Source organism: Podarcis gaigeae (assembly GCF_964106915.1).
Source record: "Podarcis gaigeae genome assembly, chromosome: 4".
NCBI classification, from domain to species: Eukaryota; Metazoa; Chordata; class Lepidosauria; order Squamata; family Lacertidae; genus Podarcis; species Podarcis gaigeae.
In genome coordinates this window covers 97,995,932-98,018,733 of record NC_139677.1, presented here as the reverse complement: position 1 = coordinate 98,018,733, position 22,802 = coordinate 97,995,932, and the positions used below count along the sequence as shown (strand labels likewise).

Sequence of the window (22,802 nt, the reverse complement as noted above, 5' to 3'; positions counted from 1 at the left end):
GCAGTTTACAGTGTAATGTTATGTAGATCAGTGTTCTTCGATCTTGGACCCCCGATGTGGTTGGACTACAACTCCCATAATCTATCACCACTGGCAAAGTTGGCTTTTCAACTTATCCATAAATGATCTAAGCAAACTAAGGCCTGGGGGCCAGATCCAGCCCAATCGCCTTCTAAATCCGGCCCGCGGATGGTCCAGTAGAATGTGTCCCTTTATGTGTCCCTCTAGGTTATTTGTGGGGCCTGTCTGGTGTTTTTACATGAGTAGACTGTGTGCTTTTATTTAAAATGCATCTCTGAGTTATTTGTGGGGCATAGGAATTCGTTCATTTCTCCCCCAAAAAATATTGTCCGGCCCCCCACAAGGTCTGAGGGACAGTGGACCAGCCCCCTGCTGAAAAAGTTTGCTGACCCCCCATCTAGAGTTATCAGTGAGCAGTGAGGTACTGCTGACAATATTGTTCAGGGTTGTTAAAACAAAATGAGATTGTGGAGAGGTCCAAAGGGATATTTCCAAACTGAGTGAATGGGTGGTAAATGGTAAATGCAATTCAATGTAAACAAATATAAAGTGATGCATGGCTGTGCAAAAAAAAAAAAAAGACCCACTCATAATTTCACAGACATGCTCATGGGGTCTGGACTGGTGGTGACTGACTAGAAAAGAGACCTTGGGGTCATAGGGTGTAGCTTGATGAGTATGTTGACGCAGTGTGCGACAGCTGTGAAATAAGACAAATTCCATGCCATGGCTCATTAGGAAAGGAATTGAAACTAAATCTGCTATTATAATAATGCTGTTTTACAAATCTATGGTGAAACCACAATGGGAATACTGCCTACAGAGCTGGTCACATCACCTCAAAAAAGTTATTGTAGGATTGGGAATGGTTCAGAAAAGGGCAACCAAAATGATCACAGAGATGGAACAATTCTAAAAATCTATGAGGAAAGACTGGAGTATTTGGGGGGGGGGGGTTAGAGAAAAGGTAAGAAAAACTTATAAAGTTCTGCACAGCATGGAGAAAGTAGACAGAGAAAAGCTTTTCTCCCTCTGCCGTTACACTAGAACTTGTGAATATTCAAAGAAGCTGAATGTCAGAAGACTCAGAAGAGATAAAAGAAAGTACTTCTTTGTGCAGCACATTGTTAGACTGTGGAACTTGCTCCCACAGAAGGAAGTGATGGTCACTGGCTTGGATGGCTTTAAAAGAGGATTAGACAAATTCGTGGAGGAGAGGGCTATCAGTGGCAACTAGCCATGGCGGCTGTGCTCTACCTCCACAATCGGAGGCAGCAATGCTTCTGAATGCCAGCTTCTGGAAACCACAGGAGCGGAGAGTTGCTCTTGTGCTTGTATCCTACTTGCTGGTTCCACACATCTCATTGTGAGAACTGGATGCTGGACCAGATGGGCCATTGACCTGATTGAGCAGGCTCTTCTTATGTTCTTATGATGAGAGTTGTAGTCCAACCACATCTGGAGACTCAACACCGAAGCACATCCAACCTTTGTAAAACGCATCTATCTCAGAGTTAAGGAATCACGCCCCCCCTTCCAGATGTTTCTGGTGAATCATTTTTGCTTACTACTGGCCAAAACTGATGGGGATGAAGGAAACTGGAGTCTAACATTTAAAGGACCAGTTTCACTATCCCTGATTTATAGAAGCAACCTGCTTTTCATTACAGAATAATCAATCCATTTCCAAATCCGTAAAGGGCAATAAACTAGACTAAACTGCATACTTTCAGATTAGATAGGCTGAAATCTCTAAAGGAAAGCTCTGAGTGGACATGTACTTAGGAGTTCAGTTAAAATGAGATTTGAACTGGAAAGCACCTAGGTCGCATTCTAGAACATAATCCCTTCCAGCACCCTAACCCTTCACTAAATGACAGCCAAAGGAGAAAGATCCCACTATGTGTCTTGAAAGATATTCCACTTCAGATTTTGACACACCACTGGAAGACAGAATATAGGTAGCACTTCTACTCCCGAAAGTAAAACTGAGTTCAGTTTAACATGCTAATACACCACAAAATTTTATAGCCTTATTATTTTTTAAATTTTTTTGTATAAAGGAATGAAAAAATGGTATGATATTGTCACAAAAATGCCTGCAAGAAGGTTATATATAGTCCCATCAGCATTTAGATGAACTCAGTCCAACATATTCCCATAGGACTTTTTCAGAAGTGTGCATAGGGCTGCAGCCTAAGTGACAAGTTAATATTTTTTTATATAACTGCAATGACTTCCTCCAAAGAGTCCTGGGAACTGTAGTTTGGTGAGGTACTCATAGTTCTGTATTACATATGTCTGTCTACTCTAGCCTCTCTCACAAAACTACAGTTTCCAGAATTCTCTAGAGGAAGGAGTGGACTATTAAACCACTGAAAGTCTGTACTGTAAATACATCCTTAGCATACTGGAGAAAAATCACTTATGTCCACTTGGACAGAGACAGCAGGGTAACACAGTCATTTGTTCCTGACACCTGACAAAAATGTTTCAAAGCAAAATGGAATAAACAATACTTTTAACTCCACAACAAAGTGCAAATGGAAGAAGAGAAAGAAAATAGTATCCTTTCCAAAATAAAGGTTCAGGTAAATAGCAAATATGCTATACAATTAACACAAAACTGCATGTACAATTTTTTTAAAAAATCAGCTACTAAATAGAAATCTAATGGACAACACATACAGTTTTAAAAATATACATAACCACATAAGAAAATACTAGTAATGAAGACTATAAAAGCAATGAAAAGCTATTTACACTGCTACTGGAAATTAGAACCGTGTGCCAGACAACTTATTCAGGGGGGAAAGAGCTGCTTTAAGATTTGAATTGTTTTGATTACCCATTCCAAAAGCACTATCGACAAAGAAACTGGCCACTAAGAATTTTCAGTCTTGCAGAACATATCTGCAAAATCTTGGCTGAGAATAGCAGTGCCCTGCAAATCAGCCTATAAACAAGTCCACAAACTTACTAGCCAGCAAGACTTTTTAGTAGACCACTGAAGTCTGGCTGATAAAGGGTGGAGCTGATGGCAAAGAAACCAGGAAGAAATAATGAGGACAGGAAATGGGGGGGGGGGCACAGTTCCCCACATGCCACATCCAGTATCTCTCAAAAAACATCTCTCCGCTTGAAAGACTTGCCCCTACCTGAATTGGTCATTTCTCTCTCTCACTTAACACACAATAAGTTCTCCTGGACAGCTTCACCCGTAGTGATGTGTGACTTCCATTTCAGGACTAGTTTGTCCCTAGCCTTGTCACTATCAAGTTATTCAGGGGTTATTCTGCAAATTATCTAGGGTCAGCACAGAACATGCAAGGCTCCCTTTACGATCAGACAACACACTTCCCAGATCCAAAGGAAAATTGGCCTTTATTCTCTTTTCCCAAACCAAACGAACCCTATCCCACATCACTCATGCACACACATATGATCACTACTACTACCACTACTATGTATACCGCCCTTCACCTGCAGATCTCTGGGCAACATAAAAATACGAGATAACAAAAAGATAACAAAAACAAGATCAAATCCAATAACGCCCCCTCTTTTTCATCTCCTCACCGTCCCACCCCCTTCCATCCTGCCCCACATTCCCTCTGCAGGAATCTTAACTGCAAGCCCCTCGCGGGCAGGGACCTCCCCGTTTTTTTTCTTCTGCTTATGCACGGCTCTGCACAAACGAATCTCGCGCGAGAGGGGAGGAAAGGGGCAGGACTAAGAAGGGCGGCCGCCCCTCCCTCTCCCACCGCAAACACACACATGACGCAAACCTGGGGACTGGGGTGGGGGGCCGTATCCCTCCTACCCCCCTTCCCCCCCTACCCCTCCAAATAACATCCCAAATTGGGGGAGGAGGAGGGGGAGATTCCCATTGCGAGTGGGAGGGGCCTGATTAGGAATAGGAGTGGGGGGGGGCTAATGGAGAAGAGAGATGCCGCCTCTCCCCCCCCCCCCAAGGTAGGGGGCCGCTCCCTCGTAGGGTCCCCTAAGGAAGGGGGGAAGCCTCCCCCTGCTGTGGGGATGGACGGGGTCGGGCCCTGCTTTGTGGTGGAAGAGGAGGGGGCGGAAATAAAGGCCTCCCGGGGTAGTTTGTTGGGGGGGGGACAGGGACCCGAAGCCCCCCCCCCGAGGTTCCCAGCGAGCGCTTCCCCCCCCCCCCGCGGCGCGGCCCTGAGGAGAAAGGGGAGGCCCTCACCCTGCTCGCCGGGCTCCTGCGGCGCCTGCAGGACCCGCTCCAGCTCCGGGAAGGGCAGCTCGGGCAGGTCGAGGAGGGCTCCGTATCTCTCCAGGAAGGAGCACACGACGGCGAAGTTGGGCCACGAGCCGGGGCAGGACGGGCCCTCCGTCGGCGCGGCGGCAGGGGGAGGAGGAGGCGGAGGAGGAGGGGATGGGGGAGCCGCCGCCGCCGCCGCCATCTTGGAACCTGAGAGGATGGATGGAGAAGGAGAAGGGAGGGGGGGCAGAGAGAGGGGAGGGGCGAAGGAGGCCGGCAGGGGGCGCTGCGGGCGGAGCGCGCCATCCCGGCATGCGTCGCGCGGAGGAGACGAGACGGTGCGCTCAAAGAGAAGGAGGACGCTGGGGGAAAGAGCGGCCCGGGCCCCTTCTAGGAAACCCCGCGCTTGTTGTTTTCCCTGTGGCTGAGGGAACGCAGGAACCACAACGAGGCTGCGGAGGGGGCGGGCTGCCGGGGTTGGAGAGGGAGGGCGGGCTTGAGAGGAGCGGGGGCGGGGATAGAATGCCACCCCGGCCAATCGCGACGGAGGCTTGGGAAAGGTGTGTGGCGGCCATAATAATAATAAAAGGAGGGGGGAGGAAAGCGGCGGTAGCGCCTCAGAAAAGGGGGGCGTGGCCGAAGGGAAGAAGTGGGCGTGAGGAAGCTTGTCAGTGGGCGCGGGCCGTGTCGGTATAGCGGCTGCGTCCAATGACGGGCAGCAGAGGGCGCGCCCCTCCAGGGTAAGGCGGGGAGGGGAGGAAAGGCAGGTTGTTGGTAAGCGCAGGTAAGGTTTGGAGGGGAGCGGACTGGACCACTGTGTGCGGGGGGTGAAATTACCGCTGGCGCCGCAGTGAGAGTAGTTCTGCGGGGGGATAAATGGGACGGCTCATTTCCATGCACCCCTTTGGTGTTCGGAGGGAGGATTTAATGGGATATTTACCTGAGACCCCGCGGGGGGCGGGGCGTGGAGAAACCTCTCAATTCATAACTTAGCTTAATTCTTTGTAAAGTGCTTTGTGGCACCTCAGAGACAAACATGAATAAGACTTAAGAGAGTTATTATATAGTGCTGCTATTATTATTATTATTATTATTTTCTTGAATTTTTCTGCGAGTTTTTCTTGATTTTGTCTGCTTTCTCTTTTGTAAACCACTCTGAAGTTATTGTTTTTAAAGGTGGTGTATACATTTTGTGAATGAACAAATAAATATTTGTTTAGATAAATTTAAACGTAGATAAATATTTATACACTGCCTTTCCCTGCCCCCCACAACAGGGAACCAAGGCAGCTTACAGACAAAAATAAGAAATGCTACAAATGTAGGCAAAAAACAATCTTAACATTGATAGGACTAGCGATGTTAAATTCTCAAGAATAATCTTTTGGAGAATGTTCTTGAGAATATCCTTGGTTAATGAGGTGTGTACATTTAAAGCAGCTGTGTAGACGACACAGAATTTACAGTTTGTGGAGAATATTCTCCGGAGAATTTTCTAGCAGAGAATATCCTCACATCACTAGATAGGTTTTTATGTGTATACCTGTATATGGTTTTAGTCCTATCAAAACCATATAAACAGTCACAGCAATGACAGCATGGCACAAGCCCTTTCTTTAAAAGCATTCAGTTTCCCAAAGCCTTTTGGGACAAGAAATTCTCCCCCTGCCAGCAGAAGTATAGCAAGGAGGAAGCCAGTCTTATCGCTAAGAAAGAAGCTCCAAAGTCTGGGAGCAACCACAGAGAAGGCCCTTTTCCCCCTCCACAACTGCTTAAATCCATCTTTTAAACACAGAAAAGAAAATGGCAAAGAGGCTTGCATCACTAACAAACTTCAAAATAAAATACAGATTATCTGAAGAAGCGTGCATGCGCACGAAAGCTCATACCAATAGCAAACTTAGTTGGTCTCTAAGGTGCTACTCGAAGGAATTTTTTTATTTTGTTTCGACTACGGCAGACCAGCACAGCTACCTACCTGTAACAAACTTCAAGCTACACTTCAGGAAATAGATAACCATGGAGTAAGTCTTACTGAACTTCTGGGTAAACATACTCAGGGTTACGCTATGTGTCTTCATAGTAAGCTTTGTGGCACCTCTTAAAGGTTAACACATTTTATTGTGGGGTATAAGCTTTCACCGGCCAGAGTCCACTTCAATAGAAGCGTTATCCTCGATAGGTGCATATATGTAAACTGCACTCTGTGCATCCGAAACTTCTACCACCATAATGGTTAATCTGTAAAAGGTTTTCACATCTCAGCGGCCCATGGAACTGGACTACCTGAAATAAGGTGAGCTTTCGTTCATATAATTTTAAAACACTAATTTGAGTCCGGCAATTTTATCTGTTTAAATATTATTATTATTATTATTATTATTATTAGTTATTATTTCTACCCTGCCCATCTGGCTGGGTTTCCCCAGCCACTGGGTGGCTTCCAACAGAAGGTTAAAAATATATTAAAGCATTAGTCGTTAAAAACTTTCCTAAATAGGGCTGCCTTCCCTAAACCTCACAGCAACTTCAGTTGGTCCAAAATGCAGCAGCCAGATCACTGGCTGGCGTTCTGTTTAGATCTCATGTAACCTCAGTTTTAAAACAGCTGTACTGGTTGCTAATTCATTTCCGGGCCCAATTTAAGGTGCTCAGGTTTGTGTTTAAAGCCCCAAATTACTCAAGCCCTAAATGATTAAAAGGCCACGTCCTTCCCTACAGTCCCTCATGGGTGCTGAAATCAGCAGAGGGGCCCCTCTTGGTAGTCCCTCTACCCTCGGAGGCATTGGGGGATGGTGGTCTGGGTGAGGGCCTTCTCTGTGGTGGCCCCTAGGCTGTGGAACTCCCCATTGAGGTGTGTCTGGCACCTTCATAATGCAGCTTCCAGAGAATGCTGAGATGCACCTTTTTACCCTGGTTTTTGACACTTGAGGTGTATATTTTTAAGACCCGCCTCATTCTACGGGTTATAGGGCAGCATATAAATTTAATAAATAAATAAAATAAAAGATAAATTCTTATGATTGTAAGTTATTTAACCCAACCTGGAACCTTAGGGTGAAGGATGGGTAATTATTGATGATAACAATAGGGATATTGGCGTTCTTATCTTCTTTTTTTGTGTACCAATTGTACTACAAAATGTGTATATATTCTAATTGCATTTGGTGGTTTTATCCATGTAGTTGTGTTTATGCATGTTTCAGGGGTGCCATCTCACCCTCAGGGTTGTAGGTGCCCGCTGCCACAATGCGGATATGCAACATCGAGAGACTGCCTCTGCATGTGAACCACACACCCCAGAAAAGGGTGACTCGCTGGCTGGCTGCAGAGGGTGGAACTGAATTGCTTCTCTCTCAGACGCAGTGCTACTGCCGCCTTTTCTCATTGACTCTGGCTTTTCTCATTGACTCTGTGGGTGCCCGGCTACCACAATTATATTATTTTGGGTGCCCAAGCAGTTGGCTGGAGTTGGCTCCTATGGCATGTTTGTGTCTGATGCTCAAGTTGCAAAGGCCCAGGTCTGATGTAAATAAATATCTATCTAGAACTGGTCCTTAAGAAAGGCCCCTTCAGTCTGTTTGATTAAAAGGAGGGTAGAATGTTCTTGCACTGCTTCTGCTACTCTGTGCAAAGGGTGTGCAGCAGTGGTGCCAAAGGTGTGGTCTATTTGCCAGCCTTACTTATTTTAATTCATATCCTATCTCTTTGTTATGGATATGGTTTTCCCATTCTCAGTCTACAAGAAATGACAATTTGTTACTTTGTGAGTGACCTGCAATGAACCTTGGGCGGGTAGCGCTGTGGGTTAAACCACAGAGCCTAGGACTTGCCGATCAGGTCAGTGGTTTGCATCCCCACGATGGGGTGAGCTCCCGTTGCTCGGTCCCTGCTCTTGCCAGCCCAGCAGTTCGAAAGCGTGTCAAAGTGCAAGTAGATAAATAGGTATCGCTCCGGCGGGAAGGTAAACGGCGTTTCCGTGCGCTGCTCTGGTTTGCCAGAAGCGGCTTAGTCATGCTGGCCACATGACCCGGAAGCTGTACGCCTGCTCCCTTGGGCAATAAAGCAAGATGAGCGCCGCAACCCCAGAGTCGGCCACGACTGGACCTAATGGTCAGGGGTCCCTTTACCTTTATTGTCCTTCTCTTCTTTTGCACATCGGATTAAAACCCTATTCTGGTTTTAATCAAATCACAATTGCCCATGACGAGCCAGCTCAGCCCAGTGATTCCATCGACCAAAGCATTGCTTGGATCCCCTAATTGCTTCCAGCGGTTTGAAACCCGCGGGTGCTGCCTGGCTTTAAAAAAAATTAAAAATTGCCCATGACACCCAAACCCAGGAAACTGCTTTGTATAAAGCGGATTTGGTTAGAACAAAACACATTTGATTGGTGCTTTCAGGACTTGGTTTGTAAACAACCCACAGTTTCCTGAGTTTGGATGTCACAGGGAACTGTGGTTAGTTTGACATCACAAGCAGAAACCTTCAATCTCTTCCTTGCTGCTGTGCAGTGGGGAACACATGATCCTAGGCTTGAAACGACTTGTTCACAGAGCAGGAAACTACTATGCTAAACCACAACAGAACGTTAAAACAGCAGCTTAAAAACCCTGCGTGAATTTAAAAGTCTTTACCTGGCTCCAGAAAGGTGATCAAGAGTGCACCAACGGAGCTGGAACCCAACAGCCCCCTTCTTCATAGCAACGCACTTCATTACACAGGAGCAACATTTGGAGCAGTTCCTCCAAAGAGGATCTGAAGATTCAGGTAGACAGAAGCAGAAAGAGGAACCATTTCAGATTACTTGGTCCTGAGCCGTTTAAGGCCTTACAGGGTGAACAGGAAGCCTTCAGCAATGAGGGCTGCATTTCTTTCTGAGCAGCCTTGCAGAGGCTAAAGTGAGGTTAAAGTGGGTGGTGCAATGAATGTAAATTTTGCTTTGCTTCTGAAATGGCTGGTTGAGAGGCAGGCCTTTCAACTGGGTCAAGAAATGGACTTTTAATACTCTTCCAGTCCTAGTTTGAACCAGCAGCAGTTTCCAGACCTTTTCCAGTCCTAAACCATAGTTTCCAGTTGCACCTCTACTAAAAAAAAGAGTGTTGTCGTTGTTTTGAATCAAAGCTTAGCTGTAATCCCTGCTCTTTTGCCACCAAACATGTGTCTTTTTTAAAAAAAAAATATTGTTACATTCTGCTTTTGTGTCCACAGGATTAAGCATGCACCCTAATGGGGGCACTGATGGTTCTTGCTCATTAATTTGGCAGCGTGGGGGGAAGAGTGAGCGAAAATACACCTTTCTCATGCTGCGTGGGCAGACAATCTTTGATGCGTCCAGACCCTTAGCGCTGATTCTTCTTGGCTTGGCATTTTGAAGCAGCGTGTTGGAGTCTTCTCTTGGCGATAAGGCGGGGAGCGAGGTTGAAAGGTTAGCCTTGCGTTATTTGATCCTTGGTGCCCCTGTCAGCAGGCATTCCTGCAGAGGAAAAAAATATCTGTTAATCCAAGACTTCACTTATATATGAAGGAAGAGATGGAGGCGAGTTGTTGTTTTTTTAATGGCGGCAGTGATCTCCTTGCAAAGGATTTATCGGGAGAAAAACCTGAACAATTTAAAGAACCGTAGAGGTGTGTAGTAAGACTGAGACTCCAGATTTAGCTGAAGCAAGAGCACTGAGCTGCTTTGAGCAGTGGGATTTGGCTGCTTTTCCAGGAGTCAGAGGCTCCTGCCACTTGGCGTGGAATAGAAATCGCTTTTATTTATGTAAGCATTGCAGAAGAGCAAGTGGTGATGCTTCGAGCAACTGTTAACATTCAGCGGAAGTCGGTTCCAGAGAAATTGGCAAGGTTCTACGCATACAGTTATGCCGTGCTTGGAAGAGTTGGACCCCATCTGCACTTAAAGCAGTATCGTACCACTTTAAAAGTCATGGCTTCCCCTCAAAGAATCCTGGGAACTGTAGTTTAAGGATGCTGAGAGTTCCAAGGTGACCCCTATTCCCCTCACAGGGCTACAGTTCCCTAAGTGGTTTAACAATCTGTTTTCCCAAACTTCTCTGGAAATTGTAGCTCTTATTCTTGTTGTTTAGTCGTGTCCGACTCTTCGTGACCCCCTGGACCAGAGCACGCCAGGCACTCCTGTCTTCCACTGCCTCCCGCAGTTGGGTCAAACTCATGCTGGTAGCTTCGAGAACACTGTCCAACCATCTCGTCCTCTGTCGTCCCCTTCTCCTTCTGCCCTCCATCTTTCCCAATATCAGGGTCTTTTCCAGGGAGTCTTCTCTTCTCATGAGGTGGCCAAAGTATTGGAGCCTCAGCTTCAGGATCTGTCCTTCCAGTGAGCACTCAGGGCTGATTTCCTTCAGAATGGATCAGTTTGATCTTCTTGCAGTCCCTGGGACTCTCAAGAGTCTCCTCCAGCACCATAATTCAAAAGCATCAATTCTTCGGCGATCAGCCTTCTTTATGGTCCAGCTCTCTCTTCCATACATCACTACTGGGAAAACCATAGCTTTAACTATACGGACCTTTGTTGGCAAGGTGATGTCTCTTAGCACCCTTTAAAGGTAAAGGGACCCCTGGCCATTAAGTCCAGTTGCAGACGACTCTGGGGTTGCAGTGCTCATCTCTCTTTACTGGCAACTGGAGCCAGCATTTGTCCCCAAACAGTTTCCAGGTTATGTGGCCAGCAGGACTAAGCCGCTTCTGGTGAACCAGAGCAGCGCACGGAAACGCTGTTTACTTTCCTGCCGAAGCGGTACCTATTTATCTACTTGCACTTGACGTGCTTTCGAAATGCTAGGTTGGTAGGAGCTGGGACTGAGCAATGGGAGCTCACCCCGTCGCGGGGATTCAAACCACCAATCTTCTGATCGGCAAGCCCTAGGCTCAGTGGCTTAGTCTACAGCGCCACCCATGTCCCCTTAGCAAACCACATCTCTCAAAATTCTTTGGGGAAAGCCATGACTATTTAAGGTTGTAGGATACTTATTGGTCAGACTTGGAGGAACAAAATGAAGGGGGATCAGAGGCCTGCAACCCCAAGAGAGGGGTGTGTGAGAGAGAAACAGAAAATTCCAGTATGTGAGATTCTTCTTTCTTTAGCAATCACTCTTGGCCCAGTAAGATTGTCTTCCATGAGCATGGTCTAAACAGTGTCCCCGTAGGTGATTGTGGAGGCCAATTCTGGATCCACACGTCCTTCCACAGTGGGGACACAGGTTTCCGAGTGGGAGTTGATCATGGTGAGGGTTTGCCAAGCATGCCTTCCTCTTGGCACATTTCTCCCTTTCGTCCTGACTTTGAGCATCTTCAAAGCCCATGACACTTTTGGTAAAGGCTGTTCTCCAGTTGGAGTGCTCGCAGGCCAGTGTTTCCCAGCTTCCTGGCAGAAGAAGAGGAGGCTGCGCCCCCAGCAGTGGGGTGCCATCGCGGCTGCCCCACCCACCCACGCTGGGCGCCACGCCCCCACAGGTGTTGTGTCACGCCCCCAGGACACGCGCCAGCCACGCCTGCTTTCTGCCCCTGCCCCCCCCCCCCCCCCGTTGCCGGGGCATAAAGCTCTGCCACTGTCCCAGCTGTCGATGTTTATGCTTCATTTTTTTTAGATTTGTCTTGAGAGAGTCTTTAAACCTCTTTTGCTGTCCACCGGCATTACGCTTTCCATTCTTAAGATGGGAATAGAGTAGTTGCTTTGGAAGGCGATAATTGGGTATCCGAACAACATGACCAAGTCAATGAAGTTGATGCTGAAGAATCACTGCTTCGACACTCAGCGTCTCCCTTCCGCCACTCATTTTCTCTTGCAGTTTACTCTTGCAGATACGGTGGTGCCCCGCAAAACAAACGCCTCGCAAGACGGAAAACCCGCTAGACGAAAGGGTTTTCCGTTTTGGAGTCACTTCGCAAAACGAATTTCCCTATGGGCTTGCTTCGTAAGACGAAATGTCTTGCGAGTTCCTGCGGGTTTCCCCCCCTTTCCCCCCCCCTTTTCCTAAGCCGCTAAGCCGCTTATCAGCTGATCCGCTAAAAGCCGCTAAACCGCTAATAGCGCTAATCTGCTAATCTGTCAATGGGCTTGCTTCGCAAGACGAAAAACCGCTATACGAAGAGCTTCACGGAACGGATTAATTTCGTCTTGCAAGGCACCACTGTACTTCTGTCCTTTGCAGAGTGTGCTAGTTTCTGTACACACACTCCTGGCAAGTGAGAAGCCTCATCAGAGTTTGAGGATACTGTCCAGCCAGCAAAAACACTCCTCTGGTGGACCAATGGGGCTATGTGGCTTAAGGAGAGCCACCGAGTTCAGAGAGAGAGAACTGGCGAGGCTGCATTTGGTCCTTGAGCCAGAGGCTTCCCATCCCAGCTTTAGCGTAATAAGAACACCCACGTCTTCACAGGTGTGGATTGATTAGACCAGGCACGTCCAACAGGTAGATCATGATCTATCAGTAGATCATTGGACGTCTGTGGTAGATCACTGATAGATCACGGTCTCCCCCCAAAGAAGCTCAACATTTACAGCTTGCACCCTCAAAAAACGGGGCTTTCCTCTTCCCTAAAAAAAGCTTAATAGCAAGAGCTATTAGACAATGGAATATAGAGGGTACATAGGAAGTGGAGGGATACCAGATTAGACAATTGGTTCAACCACATCATAGGGACACGGGTGGCACAGTGGTCTAAACCACTGAGCCTTGTGGGCTTGCCGATCGGAAGGTTGAGGGTTCGAATCCCTGCAACGGGGTGAGATCCTGTTGCTCTGTCCCAGCTCCTGCCAACCTAGCAGTTCAAAAGCACAACAGCGCAAGTAGATAAATAGGTACTGCTGTGGCAGGAAGGTAAACAGCATTTCCGTGCACTCTAGTTTCCGTCAACGGTGTTCCATTGCGCCAGAAGCAATTTAGTCCTGCTGGCCACATGACCCAGAAAGCTGTCTGTGGACAAACGCCGGCTCCCTCAGCCTGAAAGCAAGATGAGCGCTGCACTCCATAGTCACCTTTGACTGGACATAACCATCCAGGGGTCCTTTACCTTTTACCTTTACCTATACCCAGTGCTTTTTTTCTGGGGGGACGCAGGGGGGTGCATACCCCTAAACATTTTGTGCATCTACTGTTAGATCCCGGGAGGTTTTAGTAGATCGCGGTTGATCGCTGGGTCCCTTTCCATTATTGAATTAGAATCCTGCCCCGCCCCCATGGCCCACCCTCCACGATCTGCAGAATGGAAGGCGGATTATACTGATCTGTTGGTGAGTGTCTGTTCCCCTTCTTTCCTAAAAAAATGATCAACAACTTTGCCTTTAACTCACAAAAAACGGGGCTTTCCTCCTTCCTAAAACATGCTCAACAACTTAGATCTGAACCCCTCAAAAGGGGGCTAACCACTGCCAGTTTATAACACTGTGAGTAGATCGCAGTCTCTTGGAAGTTGACCACCCCTAGATTAGACTATACCCCATAATGATTTTGGGGTGAAACCCTTTACCCGAAAATGGGGCTCCTCTAATAGGGAATGGCTCCCTCGCTCAGACACCCTCAGAAGAGTCTACTACCTTTTCTTGATAGCTTTTAAAACCACAGTGAGGTTGGGAAGTGATCCATAATGAATTTTTTAAAAATGTTGAAGTACTTTCTCCCCCTCCTTTCTGATCGGGGATAATTCAGACGGAAATTCCCAGGTGTCGAAAAAGGTTATGTATGCCGCTACTGCAGCCCGTGTTTTGTTAGCCCAAAATGGAAAACGAACGAGGTCCCAACCAAAGCAGAATGGCAACTGAAGTTGACAGAATATGCCCAACTTGCAGACCTAACATATAAAACAAGAGAACAAGAAGAACATACGTGCAGAGAAGTTTAGGAAACGTTTATTGAATATATGGGAAATAATTGTGTACAGCTGAAAATGCTGGCAGCATTAAGATAAATTCAACGATGTAAATAAGTTTTGACGGATACAATAAATGGAATACTGAATGGTATAGTTTTTGTAAAATATGCAGGGATTTATGATATGTAAAATGAACCATGGAACGAGAAGGGAAGATATCCTTAGGATATCTGTATCTTGAGGATGTAAAATGAATACTTTAAATTGTAAAGCAGAATTTTTTTTACACACACACACACACAGTGGTACCTTGGGTTAAGTACTTAATTCGTTACGGAGGTCCGTACTTAACCTGAAACTGTTCTTAACCTGAAGCACCACTTTAGCTAATGGGGCCTCCCGCTGCTGCCGTGCCGCTGAAGCATGATTTCTGTTCTCATCCTGAAGCAAAGTTCTTAACCTGAAGGTACCACTGTACACACACATACCTAAAACCACTGTTAGAGCACTAGGCTGTTCTCATGTTCACTCTCTTATCTTTCAGGCAGTCAAAATCCATCTGAAGATGTCCTCTCCTGAAATTGCGTCTCTCTCTTGGGGCCGGATGACTGTCAAAGGTTGTTCCACGACTTACAAGGACTGTAAAGTCTGGCCTGGGGGCAGTCGGACTTGGGACTGGAGAGAGACGGGAACTGACGTACGTGCCTTTGCTCAACCTCTTCTTAGTTATCTGGGGGCCGCTTGGGTATTGTAGACTTGGGCTGCATCTACACAGCTATAAAAAACGCTCTGGAAAAACCCCTGTTTTCATAGAGTTCCAATTTCAGCTCTACAGCGCCATCTGGTGTCGCAGTGTTGTAGCACGTTTATAACGCTTTATTTTTGCTAATGTAGCCAAGTCTTTGGAAGAGGTTTCAGAAAAGGGCACCCAAAGTGATCGAAGGGGGTAGAGTGACTCCCTATGAGAAAAGGTTGAGGCATTTGGGCCTTTGAGTTTAGAGAAAAGGCAGGTATTTGGCGACCTGGCTGAAATTTATGAAATTGCAACATGACACGGAGAAAGTGGGAAGAGAAGGTTTTGCCCCTCTTTGTGCTAGAAATTGTGAATATCCAATGAAGCTGAATGTTGGAAGATTCAGGGTAGATAAAAGAAAGTTCTGCTTTATGCAGCACCTTGTTAGACTGCGGAACTCTCTTCCACAGGAGGCAGCTATGGCCACAAACTTGGATGGCTTTAAAAGCAGATTAGACCAGATTCATGACTTTCAGACATTAAGAGCTGTTCGGTAGTGGGGGGCGGTCTCACTTCATTCCATTTCCTGCCTCCCATGCCTCAGTTTCCTTCCTCCCAATAATCTTCCTTTCTAATTCTCAGGGACCTACATAGCTATTGAATATTTCATGCTGGGAGCGAAGAAATCTGCTCTATGTGCTGTAGGGCAGTTCATAAAAAGACTCCCCCCCCCCCCCGAAAATGCCTGCTCCAAAAGTCTTATCTTACTACACTAGGTATTATATAACTATATCTGAAATTTCATGCATATCAGTTAATATCTTGACCCTCCTCCACAAAAATAATGATAATATAATAAAAAAAAAGTTATACCCTGCCCTTTCCGGTTCAGAAAACCAGGCTCAGGGCAGCTAACAATAAATTTAAAACAATTGATGCAACAAAAACAGCTTAAAATACAGTATAAAACATGAATAACAATAAATTCCAAATTCAAAAATCAATTTTTGAATAAGCCAATCCATCCAATAAGCATTAAATGATCACCAGGGCTAGCTGGCTAAATTAGTCCTATTTGGGCCAGTAAGGAGACCAGGGGAGAATTAGCTGTGGGATCCCAGAGCGGGTAATCTTCATAAAAAGAGGAGAGGGAGGGAAGGAAGGGGAATGAAAGATCAGGCTGAGTTCAAATTGAAAGCCAGGCGAAAATAGCTGTTTACTTGGCCGTTTTCCTATGTCATGAAGGCTGAAATTTCCATTCAGTGGAGCAGGGTCAAGATATTAACTGATATGCATGAAATTTCAGATATAACTATATAATAGTTTAGTAAGAAAAGACCTTTGGAGCAGGCATTTTTTTAAAAAAAAAAGTTTTTTATGAACCGCCCTAATGTGCTGTGGGTTTCATCTAAAACAATAGAATAGACCTTTGCAGCGGTGGGGTGGGGGTTATAGAGGAAGGGAATTTTCTCCCTGTTTTCACAGCAGCTACTATTTTTTACTTTAAATAATTTTTTAAAAAAGAAGCCTCAGCTGCTGCAGCTCTCATAAACCCAGTTATCTCCTTCTGCCCCTTCACTTCAGACTAATCAGTGTCCACTTCAGCTCACCTCAAGGTCCTATTTTCTAAAAGACTTTGGCTAATATCTGGGTTCTCCCCCCGCCCCTTTCTCCCTGTAAAAGAAAATAAAAATATTGTTTTGCTAAAACATGACACACACACACGCACCACATACACACAAACATCAGGTCTTTTGTGCTGCCTGGAAATAAAATCCTCTTTTTCTTCCTCTTTCACGGCACTGCTGTTTCCAGAGCACTCCTTGCTGGCAGCAGAACCTTTCAACCAGCCAATTATTGTAATTACAGTAAACCCAGACCTCCTTTTTCTTTTGTTGGGGTTGTCATGTGACCACCATTAAAAGTGTTCCAGAGTGTTTGGGGCTGGGCTTTTTTTAAAAAAAAAACTAGGGGGAAGAAAAACCTTTCTCTCCCTCCTTTCGTCTGCCAGGCAAATCACAATTTGAATTATCCTGCATGCCTGTCCTATTCCATGTTGCCTGTTGCAAAGATAATCTGTCCCCAGCTGGGTTAAACCAAGTGAATTTACCGCTTTCACAACTGCGGTCCAGCCTTAGCAGGTTAGGGGGACATGCTTGACCGCAAAAAGGCCTTATCTGGAAGGCAGGTAAAATGTCAATGATGCCTACCTGCACCTTGAACGAAACCGCCCATTTGGACAGAAGCCAGAAGTTCTTAGGCTGCGGGGCAATTACGAAACAAAAAAACGCTGCGAAGCTTCTGTCGGAAGCTAAAAATAGTCTGGCAAATGCTCAGAAGTCTATTTGGAACAGCTGTGCATTGTGTGCAAACGTCTTGTCTGCAAACTTCACAGACCGTGGATGGCTGCCAGCCGTCCACTCATTATGCAGATTTAAGTTACGAATTGCAACATCAAGTTTAGCAGAAGTAACAACTGAAATGAAAAGGACATGTCGGTCAGCCTTTGTTGTTGTTTAGTCGTTTAGTCGTGTCCGACTCTTCGTGACCCCATGGACCAGAGCACGCCAGGCACTCCTGTCTTCCACTGCCTCCCGCAGTTTGGTCAAACTCATGTTTGTAGCTTCTAGAACACTGTCCCACCATCTGGTCCTCTGTCGTCCCCTTCTCCTTGTGCCCTCCATCTTTCCCAACATCAGGGTCTTTTCCAAGGAGTCTTCTCTTCTCATGAGGTGGCCAAAGTATTGGAGCCTCAGCTTCAGGATCTGTCCTTCCAGTGAGCACTCAGGGCTGATTTCCTTCAGAATGGAGAGGTTTGATCTTCTTGCAGTCCATGGGACTCTCAAGAGTCTCCTCCAGCACCATAATTCAAAAGCATCAATTCTTTGGCGATCAGCCTTCTTTATGGTCCAGCTCTCACTTCCATACATCACTACTGGGAAAACCATAGCTTTAACTATATGGATCTTTGTTGGCAAGGTGATGTCTCTGTTTTTTAAGATGCTGTCTAGGTTTGTCATTGCTTTTCTCCCAAGAAGCAGGCGTATTTTAATTTTGTGACTGCTGTCACCATCTGCTGTGATCAGATGTCTGCCTTAGTATACCAAAACATCTCTTACCCTCATAAAGTTCTTAATGTTGAGTAAAAAAATCTTTCTTATAACTTCCCTCCAGGGCAGAAAATAAGCTTGCTCCATCTTCCACATGACAGTTCTTTAGATATTTGAAGAGGCCTAAACATTAACATTATTATTATTATTAATATCCCGCCCACCTGGCTGGGTTTCCCCAGCCATTCTGGGTGGCTTTCAACAGAATATTAAAATACAATAATCTATTAAACATTAAAAGTTTCCCTAAACAGAGCTGCCTTCAGATATCTTCTAAAAGTCTGGTAGTAGTTGTTCTCTTTGACCCTATGGACCACAGGGCGGGCGCCACCACCGAGAAGGCCCTCTGCCTGGTTCCCTGTAACTTGGCTTCTCACAGAGAGGAAACCGCCAGAAGGCCCTTGGCGCTGGACCTCAGTGTCTGGGCTGAACGATGGAGGTGGAGACTCTCCTTCAGGTATACTGGACTGAGGCTGTTTAGGGCTTTCAAGGTCAGCACCAACACTTTGAATTGTGCTTGGAAACGTACTGGGAGCCAGTGTAGGTCTTTCAAGACCGGTGTTATGTGGTCTCAGCGGCCGCTCCCAATCACCAGTTTGGCTGCTGCATTCTGGATTAGTTGTAGTTTCCAGGTCACCTTCAAAGGTAGCCCCACATAGAGCGCATTGCAGTAGTCCAAGCGAGAGATAACCAGAGCATGCACCACTCTTCATACACAACTCCTTCAACCGTTCCTCATCAGGCTTGGTTTCCAGACCCTGGATCATCTTGGTTGCCCTCTCTGCACATGTTCCAGCTTGTCAACATCCTTCTTAAATTGTGGCACCCAGAACTGGACACAGGGCTCCAGGCAGGGTGTAACCAAGGTGGAGCAGAGCCTTATTATTTTACACCCTTCCCCTTACTTCCAAACGCAGCATGTTCCAGGCGTGCAGCCCGCAGATGTGGAAGAAGTTGTTCGGAAGGGCGCCAAGACGTTAGTGATCGGCCGTGGCATGAGTGAAGCCTTGCAGGTATTTTTGCTAAGCTTGGTGGGACTGGGAGTCTGGTTGCAAAATTCAGAATCCAGTGGGGGGTCTGGTGGCATTCCAGCACCTATTATTGTAGGTCCTGCATAGCATTCTATTGCCAGCCAATTGACAGTAGCTAAGCATTATTCTACGGACACGGGTGGCGCTGTGGTCTAAACCACAGTCTAGGACTTGCTGATCAGAAGGTTGGCGGTTCAAATCCCCGCAACAGGGTGAACTCCCGTTGCTCGGTCCCTGCTCCTGCCAACCTAGCAGTTCAAAAGCACGTCATAGTGCAAATAGATAAATAGGTACCACTCCAGCGGGAAGGTAAATGGCGTTTCCGTGCGCTGCTCTGGTTCACCAGAAGCGGCTTAGTCATGCTGGCCACATGACTCGGAAGCTGTATGCCGGCTCCCTCGGCCAATAAAGCGAGATGAGCGCCGCAACCCAGTTGGCCACGACTGGACCTAATGGTCAGGGGTCCCTTTACCTTTATGTATTATTCTAGATTTGTTCATGAATAATACAGGGAAGCCCTGATTATGTTCCAGGTCTCCCTGTGTGTAACTGAAATCGCATATATTGGGAATACCCTGGAGGGGCAGCAGGACTTGCACAGCAGACATGCATGGAACTTTCTTCCTTGAACACCAGCTAAGATGGTCAACAAATACCAGGCAGCAGGATTTATGATTTTATTGTATGGTCTTATGCTTTAATATTGTTTTAAGTCACTGCAATATATTTTTATGATACAGCGGTATATAAAAAAAATTATAGGTAAATAAAACCAAGAGTTTTCAGGAGGTGTTTAATACCAGTGCAGCTCACTCTTGAAAGCTAGCCTGGGTTCAAAACGTTACCCAGGTTCCAACTATAGAAATGGCTATGGGAATGTCTTGAACTAGCTGAAACTGACAGAGACTGGACAGATTTGATTCCTAAGAGGAACGGCATGTTTCATGGCACAAAGTCTGTTGAAAGTTGGGTGGTGGGTTTTTTTTGCAAATTTTGGAAACATTAGATTGAAAGTCATTTATTTATGTGACGTGTGATTTATGCATACAGGTGGCAACCATTTCGGTGGAATGGTTTTGCCCCATTCCAGATCCAAAGGGACTAGGGACTGGGACGCTATCTAGTTTTCAGCATTGCAATATATCATCAGCTAAACATTGCAGTATACTGATACAACCCGAAAATGTTTCTATGCGCGTGCATGCACAGAAGCGGTTTACCGCCGTATGCGCAAAAGCGGTCTGCTTCTCCTCAGGTTGCGAAAACCTCAGGATCCAGCCGGGCCTCCGGAACGGATCCCGTTCACAACCGGAGGTACCACTGTACGTACAGTCGTGCCTTGGCTCGTGAACACCTTGGGAGTTGAACGTTCCAGCTCCCGATCGAAACCTGGAAGTGAGTGTTCCAGTTTTTGAACGTTCTTTCGGAAGCCGAACATCCAACAGGGCTTCCGATTGGCTGCAGGACCTTCCTGCAGCCAATCAGAAGCCGCGTTTTGGTTTTTTAACATTTCGGAAGTCAAACGGACTTCCGGAACAGATTCTGTTTGACTTCCAAGGTACGACTGTATATCACGATGTTTGAAATAAGGATGGCACTATGCAGGCATTGGCTGGCTTCATGGTTTTTCCTGCATCGTGATTTCAGCCAAGACCTGCTCTTGTGATTCGTGCTCCCTGCAGGAGGCCAGGGGAGAGCTGAGTCGGCAGTTCACAGGGGCTGCAGGAATCGAGAGAAGCATCAGCTTGGGTTCATGGTTTTTCCCACATTGTGATTTTTGCATAGCACACACACACACATCATGATTCGCATTAGATTGCCAGGTCCAAAATTATGAAACTGATATTACGATAGGGACTTCAGGCTGGTTTGGGACAATATACTGATACATTAAAGGTAAAGGTACCCCTGCCCGTACGGGCCAGTCTTGACAGACTCTGGGGTTGTGCGCCCATCTCACTCAAGAGGCCAGGGGCCAGCGCTGTCCGGAGACACTTCCGGGTCACGTGGCCAGCGTGACATCGCTGCTCTGGCGAGCCAGAGCCGCACACGGAAACGCCGTTTACCTTCCTGCTGGTAAGCGGTCCCGGAGGTGCTTTCGAACTGCTAGGTTGGCAGGCGCTGGGACCGAGCAGCGGGAGCGCACCCCGCTGCAGGGATTCGAACCGCCGACCTTTCGATCAGCAAGTCCTAGGCGCTGAGGCTTTAACCCACAGCACCACCTGCGTCCCTTATACTGATACATTGCCCAGCCCTAAAAAGGTATACTAAAAATGTATACTGATACATTGCCCAGCCCTAAAAAGGACTTGCGCATCGGCAGTAGTGAATCAATTGGATGAGCGCAAAACGGTCGCTGCCTGTATTTCAAAGTATAAAAAAGAGAAAAGGAGCCGCTAACTGGGTTTCATGCATGTTAGCAATGAAGTTACAGCTTGTGGGCAAGAAGGAATTCCTCCCTGACGCCTTTCTCTTCCTGATTTCTCAAGGTGCCGTCATCCACCGTGGACTACCTGAAGAGCCACGGGATCGATGTGCTGGTTCTGCAGACGGAAAAAGCCGTGAAAGAGTACAACGCTTTGGCCAGCAAAGGGGCCAAAGTGGGTGGGGTCTTCCATTCCACCTGCTAGAGCAAACGTCCCCAACTTGGTGTCCCCCAGATGATTTGGGTTCCAGCTCCCATGAGCCCCTGTGAGGCTGTCTGCGGGCACCAGGTTGGCAAAGCCTGCTTTCCACCGTCTTGTGCCTTCATGTGAATAAAAGAGAGCACTTTTGGGTCAGCAGGCAGCCTGTATGCGTCTGTGTGTGCCAAGTCTTGAAAGCTTTCAAAACCAAACCACGAATGCTGAATTTCACTACCCTAGGAGTCAAAACGTTTAAAAGTGGGCAGCAGGTGTGCAGCCACACAGCCAAGAGTGCCTTGCAATTTCAGTTCAGGATTCCTGAACATTAAAGAGTCCGGCTGGATCAGGCCAAAGGCCCGTCTAGTCCAGCATCCCATTCTCACAGTGGCCAACCAGATGGCTGTGGCGTTGCCACCTTTGGTCAGGCAAAATAAGGGACAGGTGGGGAGGATTGGGGGGCAAAAATTTGCTTTACCTGGTGCAGAAATGACTTCAAAGCAATCCATTACAATGGGCTGTTTCCAATGCTGGTCATAACTCATAGAGGACACCCAATGAAGTTTGTGGATCTAAATTAGCAATGGACATTAATTTCAAAGACCCGCATCCTCCCCACCTGCTGAATTTCCGCCTGTTAGAAAAATGGTCTAGAGTCTTGCAGCTCTGGGCAGACAGGCAAGACCAGGAAGCTAATCAAGCCATAGGCAAGCTGCCTTTGGCCGCCCATTGTGAGGTTTCTTTAATGCAGAGCTGTGCAGGACTGCAGTATCGGGGATATTTGGCTTCAGGCAACATCACACATTCGCTCCAAGTGTTTTAAGGACATGTTTTTTGTCACAGTGTAGTCACCCATGCAGTTGACCAGCAGGGGAAGTTTTAAGTCTGTCTGTCTCAAATTTGTAGTCCAACTACAGCTGGGGACCCAACTCCCATCATCCCTAGCTGGCAAGACCAGTGGTCAGGGATGATGGGAGTTGTAGTCCAACGACCACTGGAGACCCAAGTTTGAGAAACACTGTTTTAAGTTAATGGTAGAGCCTGCTCTGTGGATGTGGGAATAACAAGTCCATTTATGCCTTCAGATGTCAGGGTCAACATGAATGACCAGAGCCCCCCCCCCTATTTAAACTGCTAGTCTGTTCCATACCTGGATGCAGATGTTTATTATTACTTAAATGCATTTATAAAATAACCAAAATTGCATGGCTAACCAAAGGGATG

General features: G+C 46.7%; 3 protein-coding genes across 7 annotated transcripts in view; 2 read left to right on the top strand and 1 right to left on the bottom strand.

Annotated features, from left to right (window-relative positions):
* RSF1 (remodeling and spacing factor 1) overlaps nt 1–4,487 on the bottom strand; it is a 52,532-nt gene extending 48,045 nt beyond the window's left edge. For both annotated transcript variants that reach the window (XM_083736056.1, XM_083736057.1), the window contains exon 1: nt 4,235–4,487. In XM_083736056.1, the coding sequence (XP_083592182.1) occupies nt 4,235–4,454 (220 nt within the window). In that variant the 5' untranslated portion in view covers nt 4,455–4,487. The remainder of the gene's footprint in view (nt 1–4,234) is intronic.
* The window catches only part of AQP11 (aquaporin 11), a 91,627-nt gene extending 80,745 nt beyond the window's left edge, over nt 1–10,882 (top strand). The window contains exon 2 of the mRNA XM_083737110.1: nt 10,322–10,882. Within this exon, the coding sequence (XP_083593236.1) occupies nt 10,322–10,816 (495 nt within the window). The 3' untranslated portion in view covers nt 10,817–10,882. The remainder of the gene's footprint in view (nt 1–10,321) is intronic.
* On the top strand, nt 4,731–21,740 carry AAMDC (adipogenesis associated Mth938 domain containing). Of its 4 annotated transcripts, none has more exons than XM_083737570.1 (4): nt 4,731–4,812; nt 14,628–14,780; nt 18,844–18,939; nt 21,447–21,740. In XM_083737570.1, exons 2-4 carry the CDS (start codon nt 14,649–14,651, stop codon nt 21,585–21,587), a joined length of 369 nt encoding a protein of 122 aa, XP_083593696.1. In that variant the 5' UTR covers nt 4,731–4,812; nt 14,628–14,648; the 3' UTR covers nt 21,588–21,740. The 4 variants fall into 4 exon arrangements, with proteins under 4 accessions (XP_083593696.1, XP_083593695.1, XP_083593694.1 ...); XM_083737569.1 differs by lacking the exon at nt 4,731–4,812 and adding an exon at nt 4,864–4,992; XM_083737568.1 differs by lacking the exon at nt 4,731–4,812 and adding an exon at nt 4,913–5,036.
* Nucleotides 21,741–22,802: the final 1,062 nt, after the last annotated feature.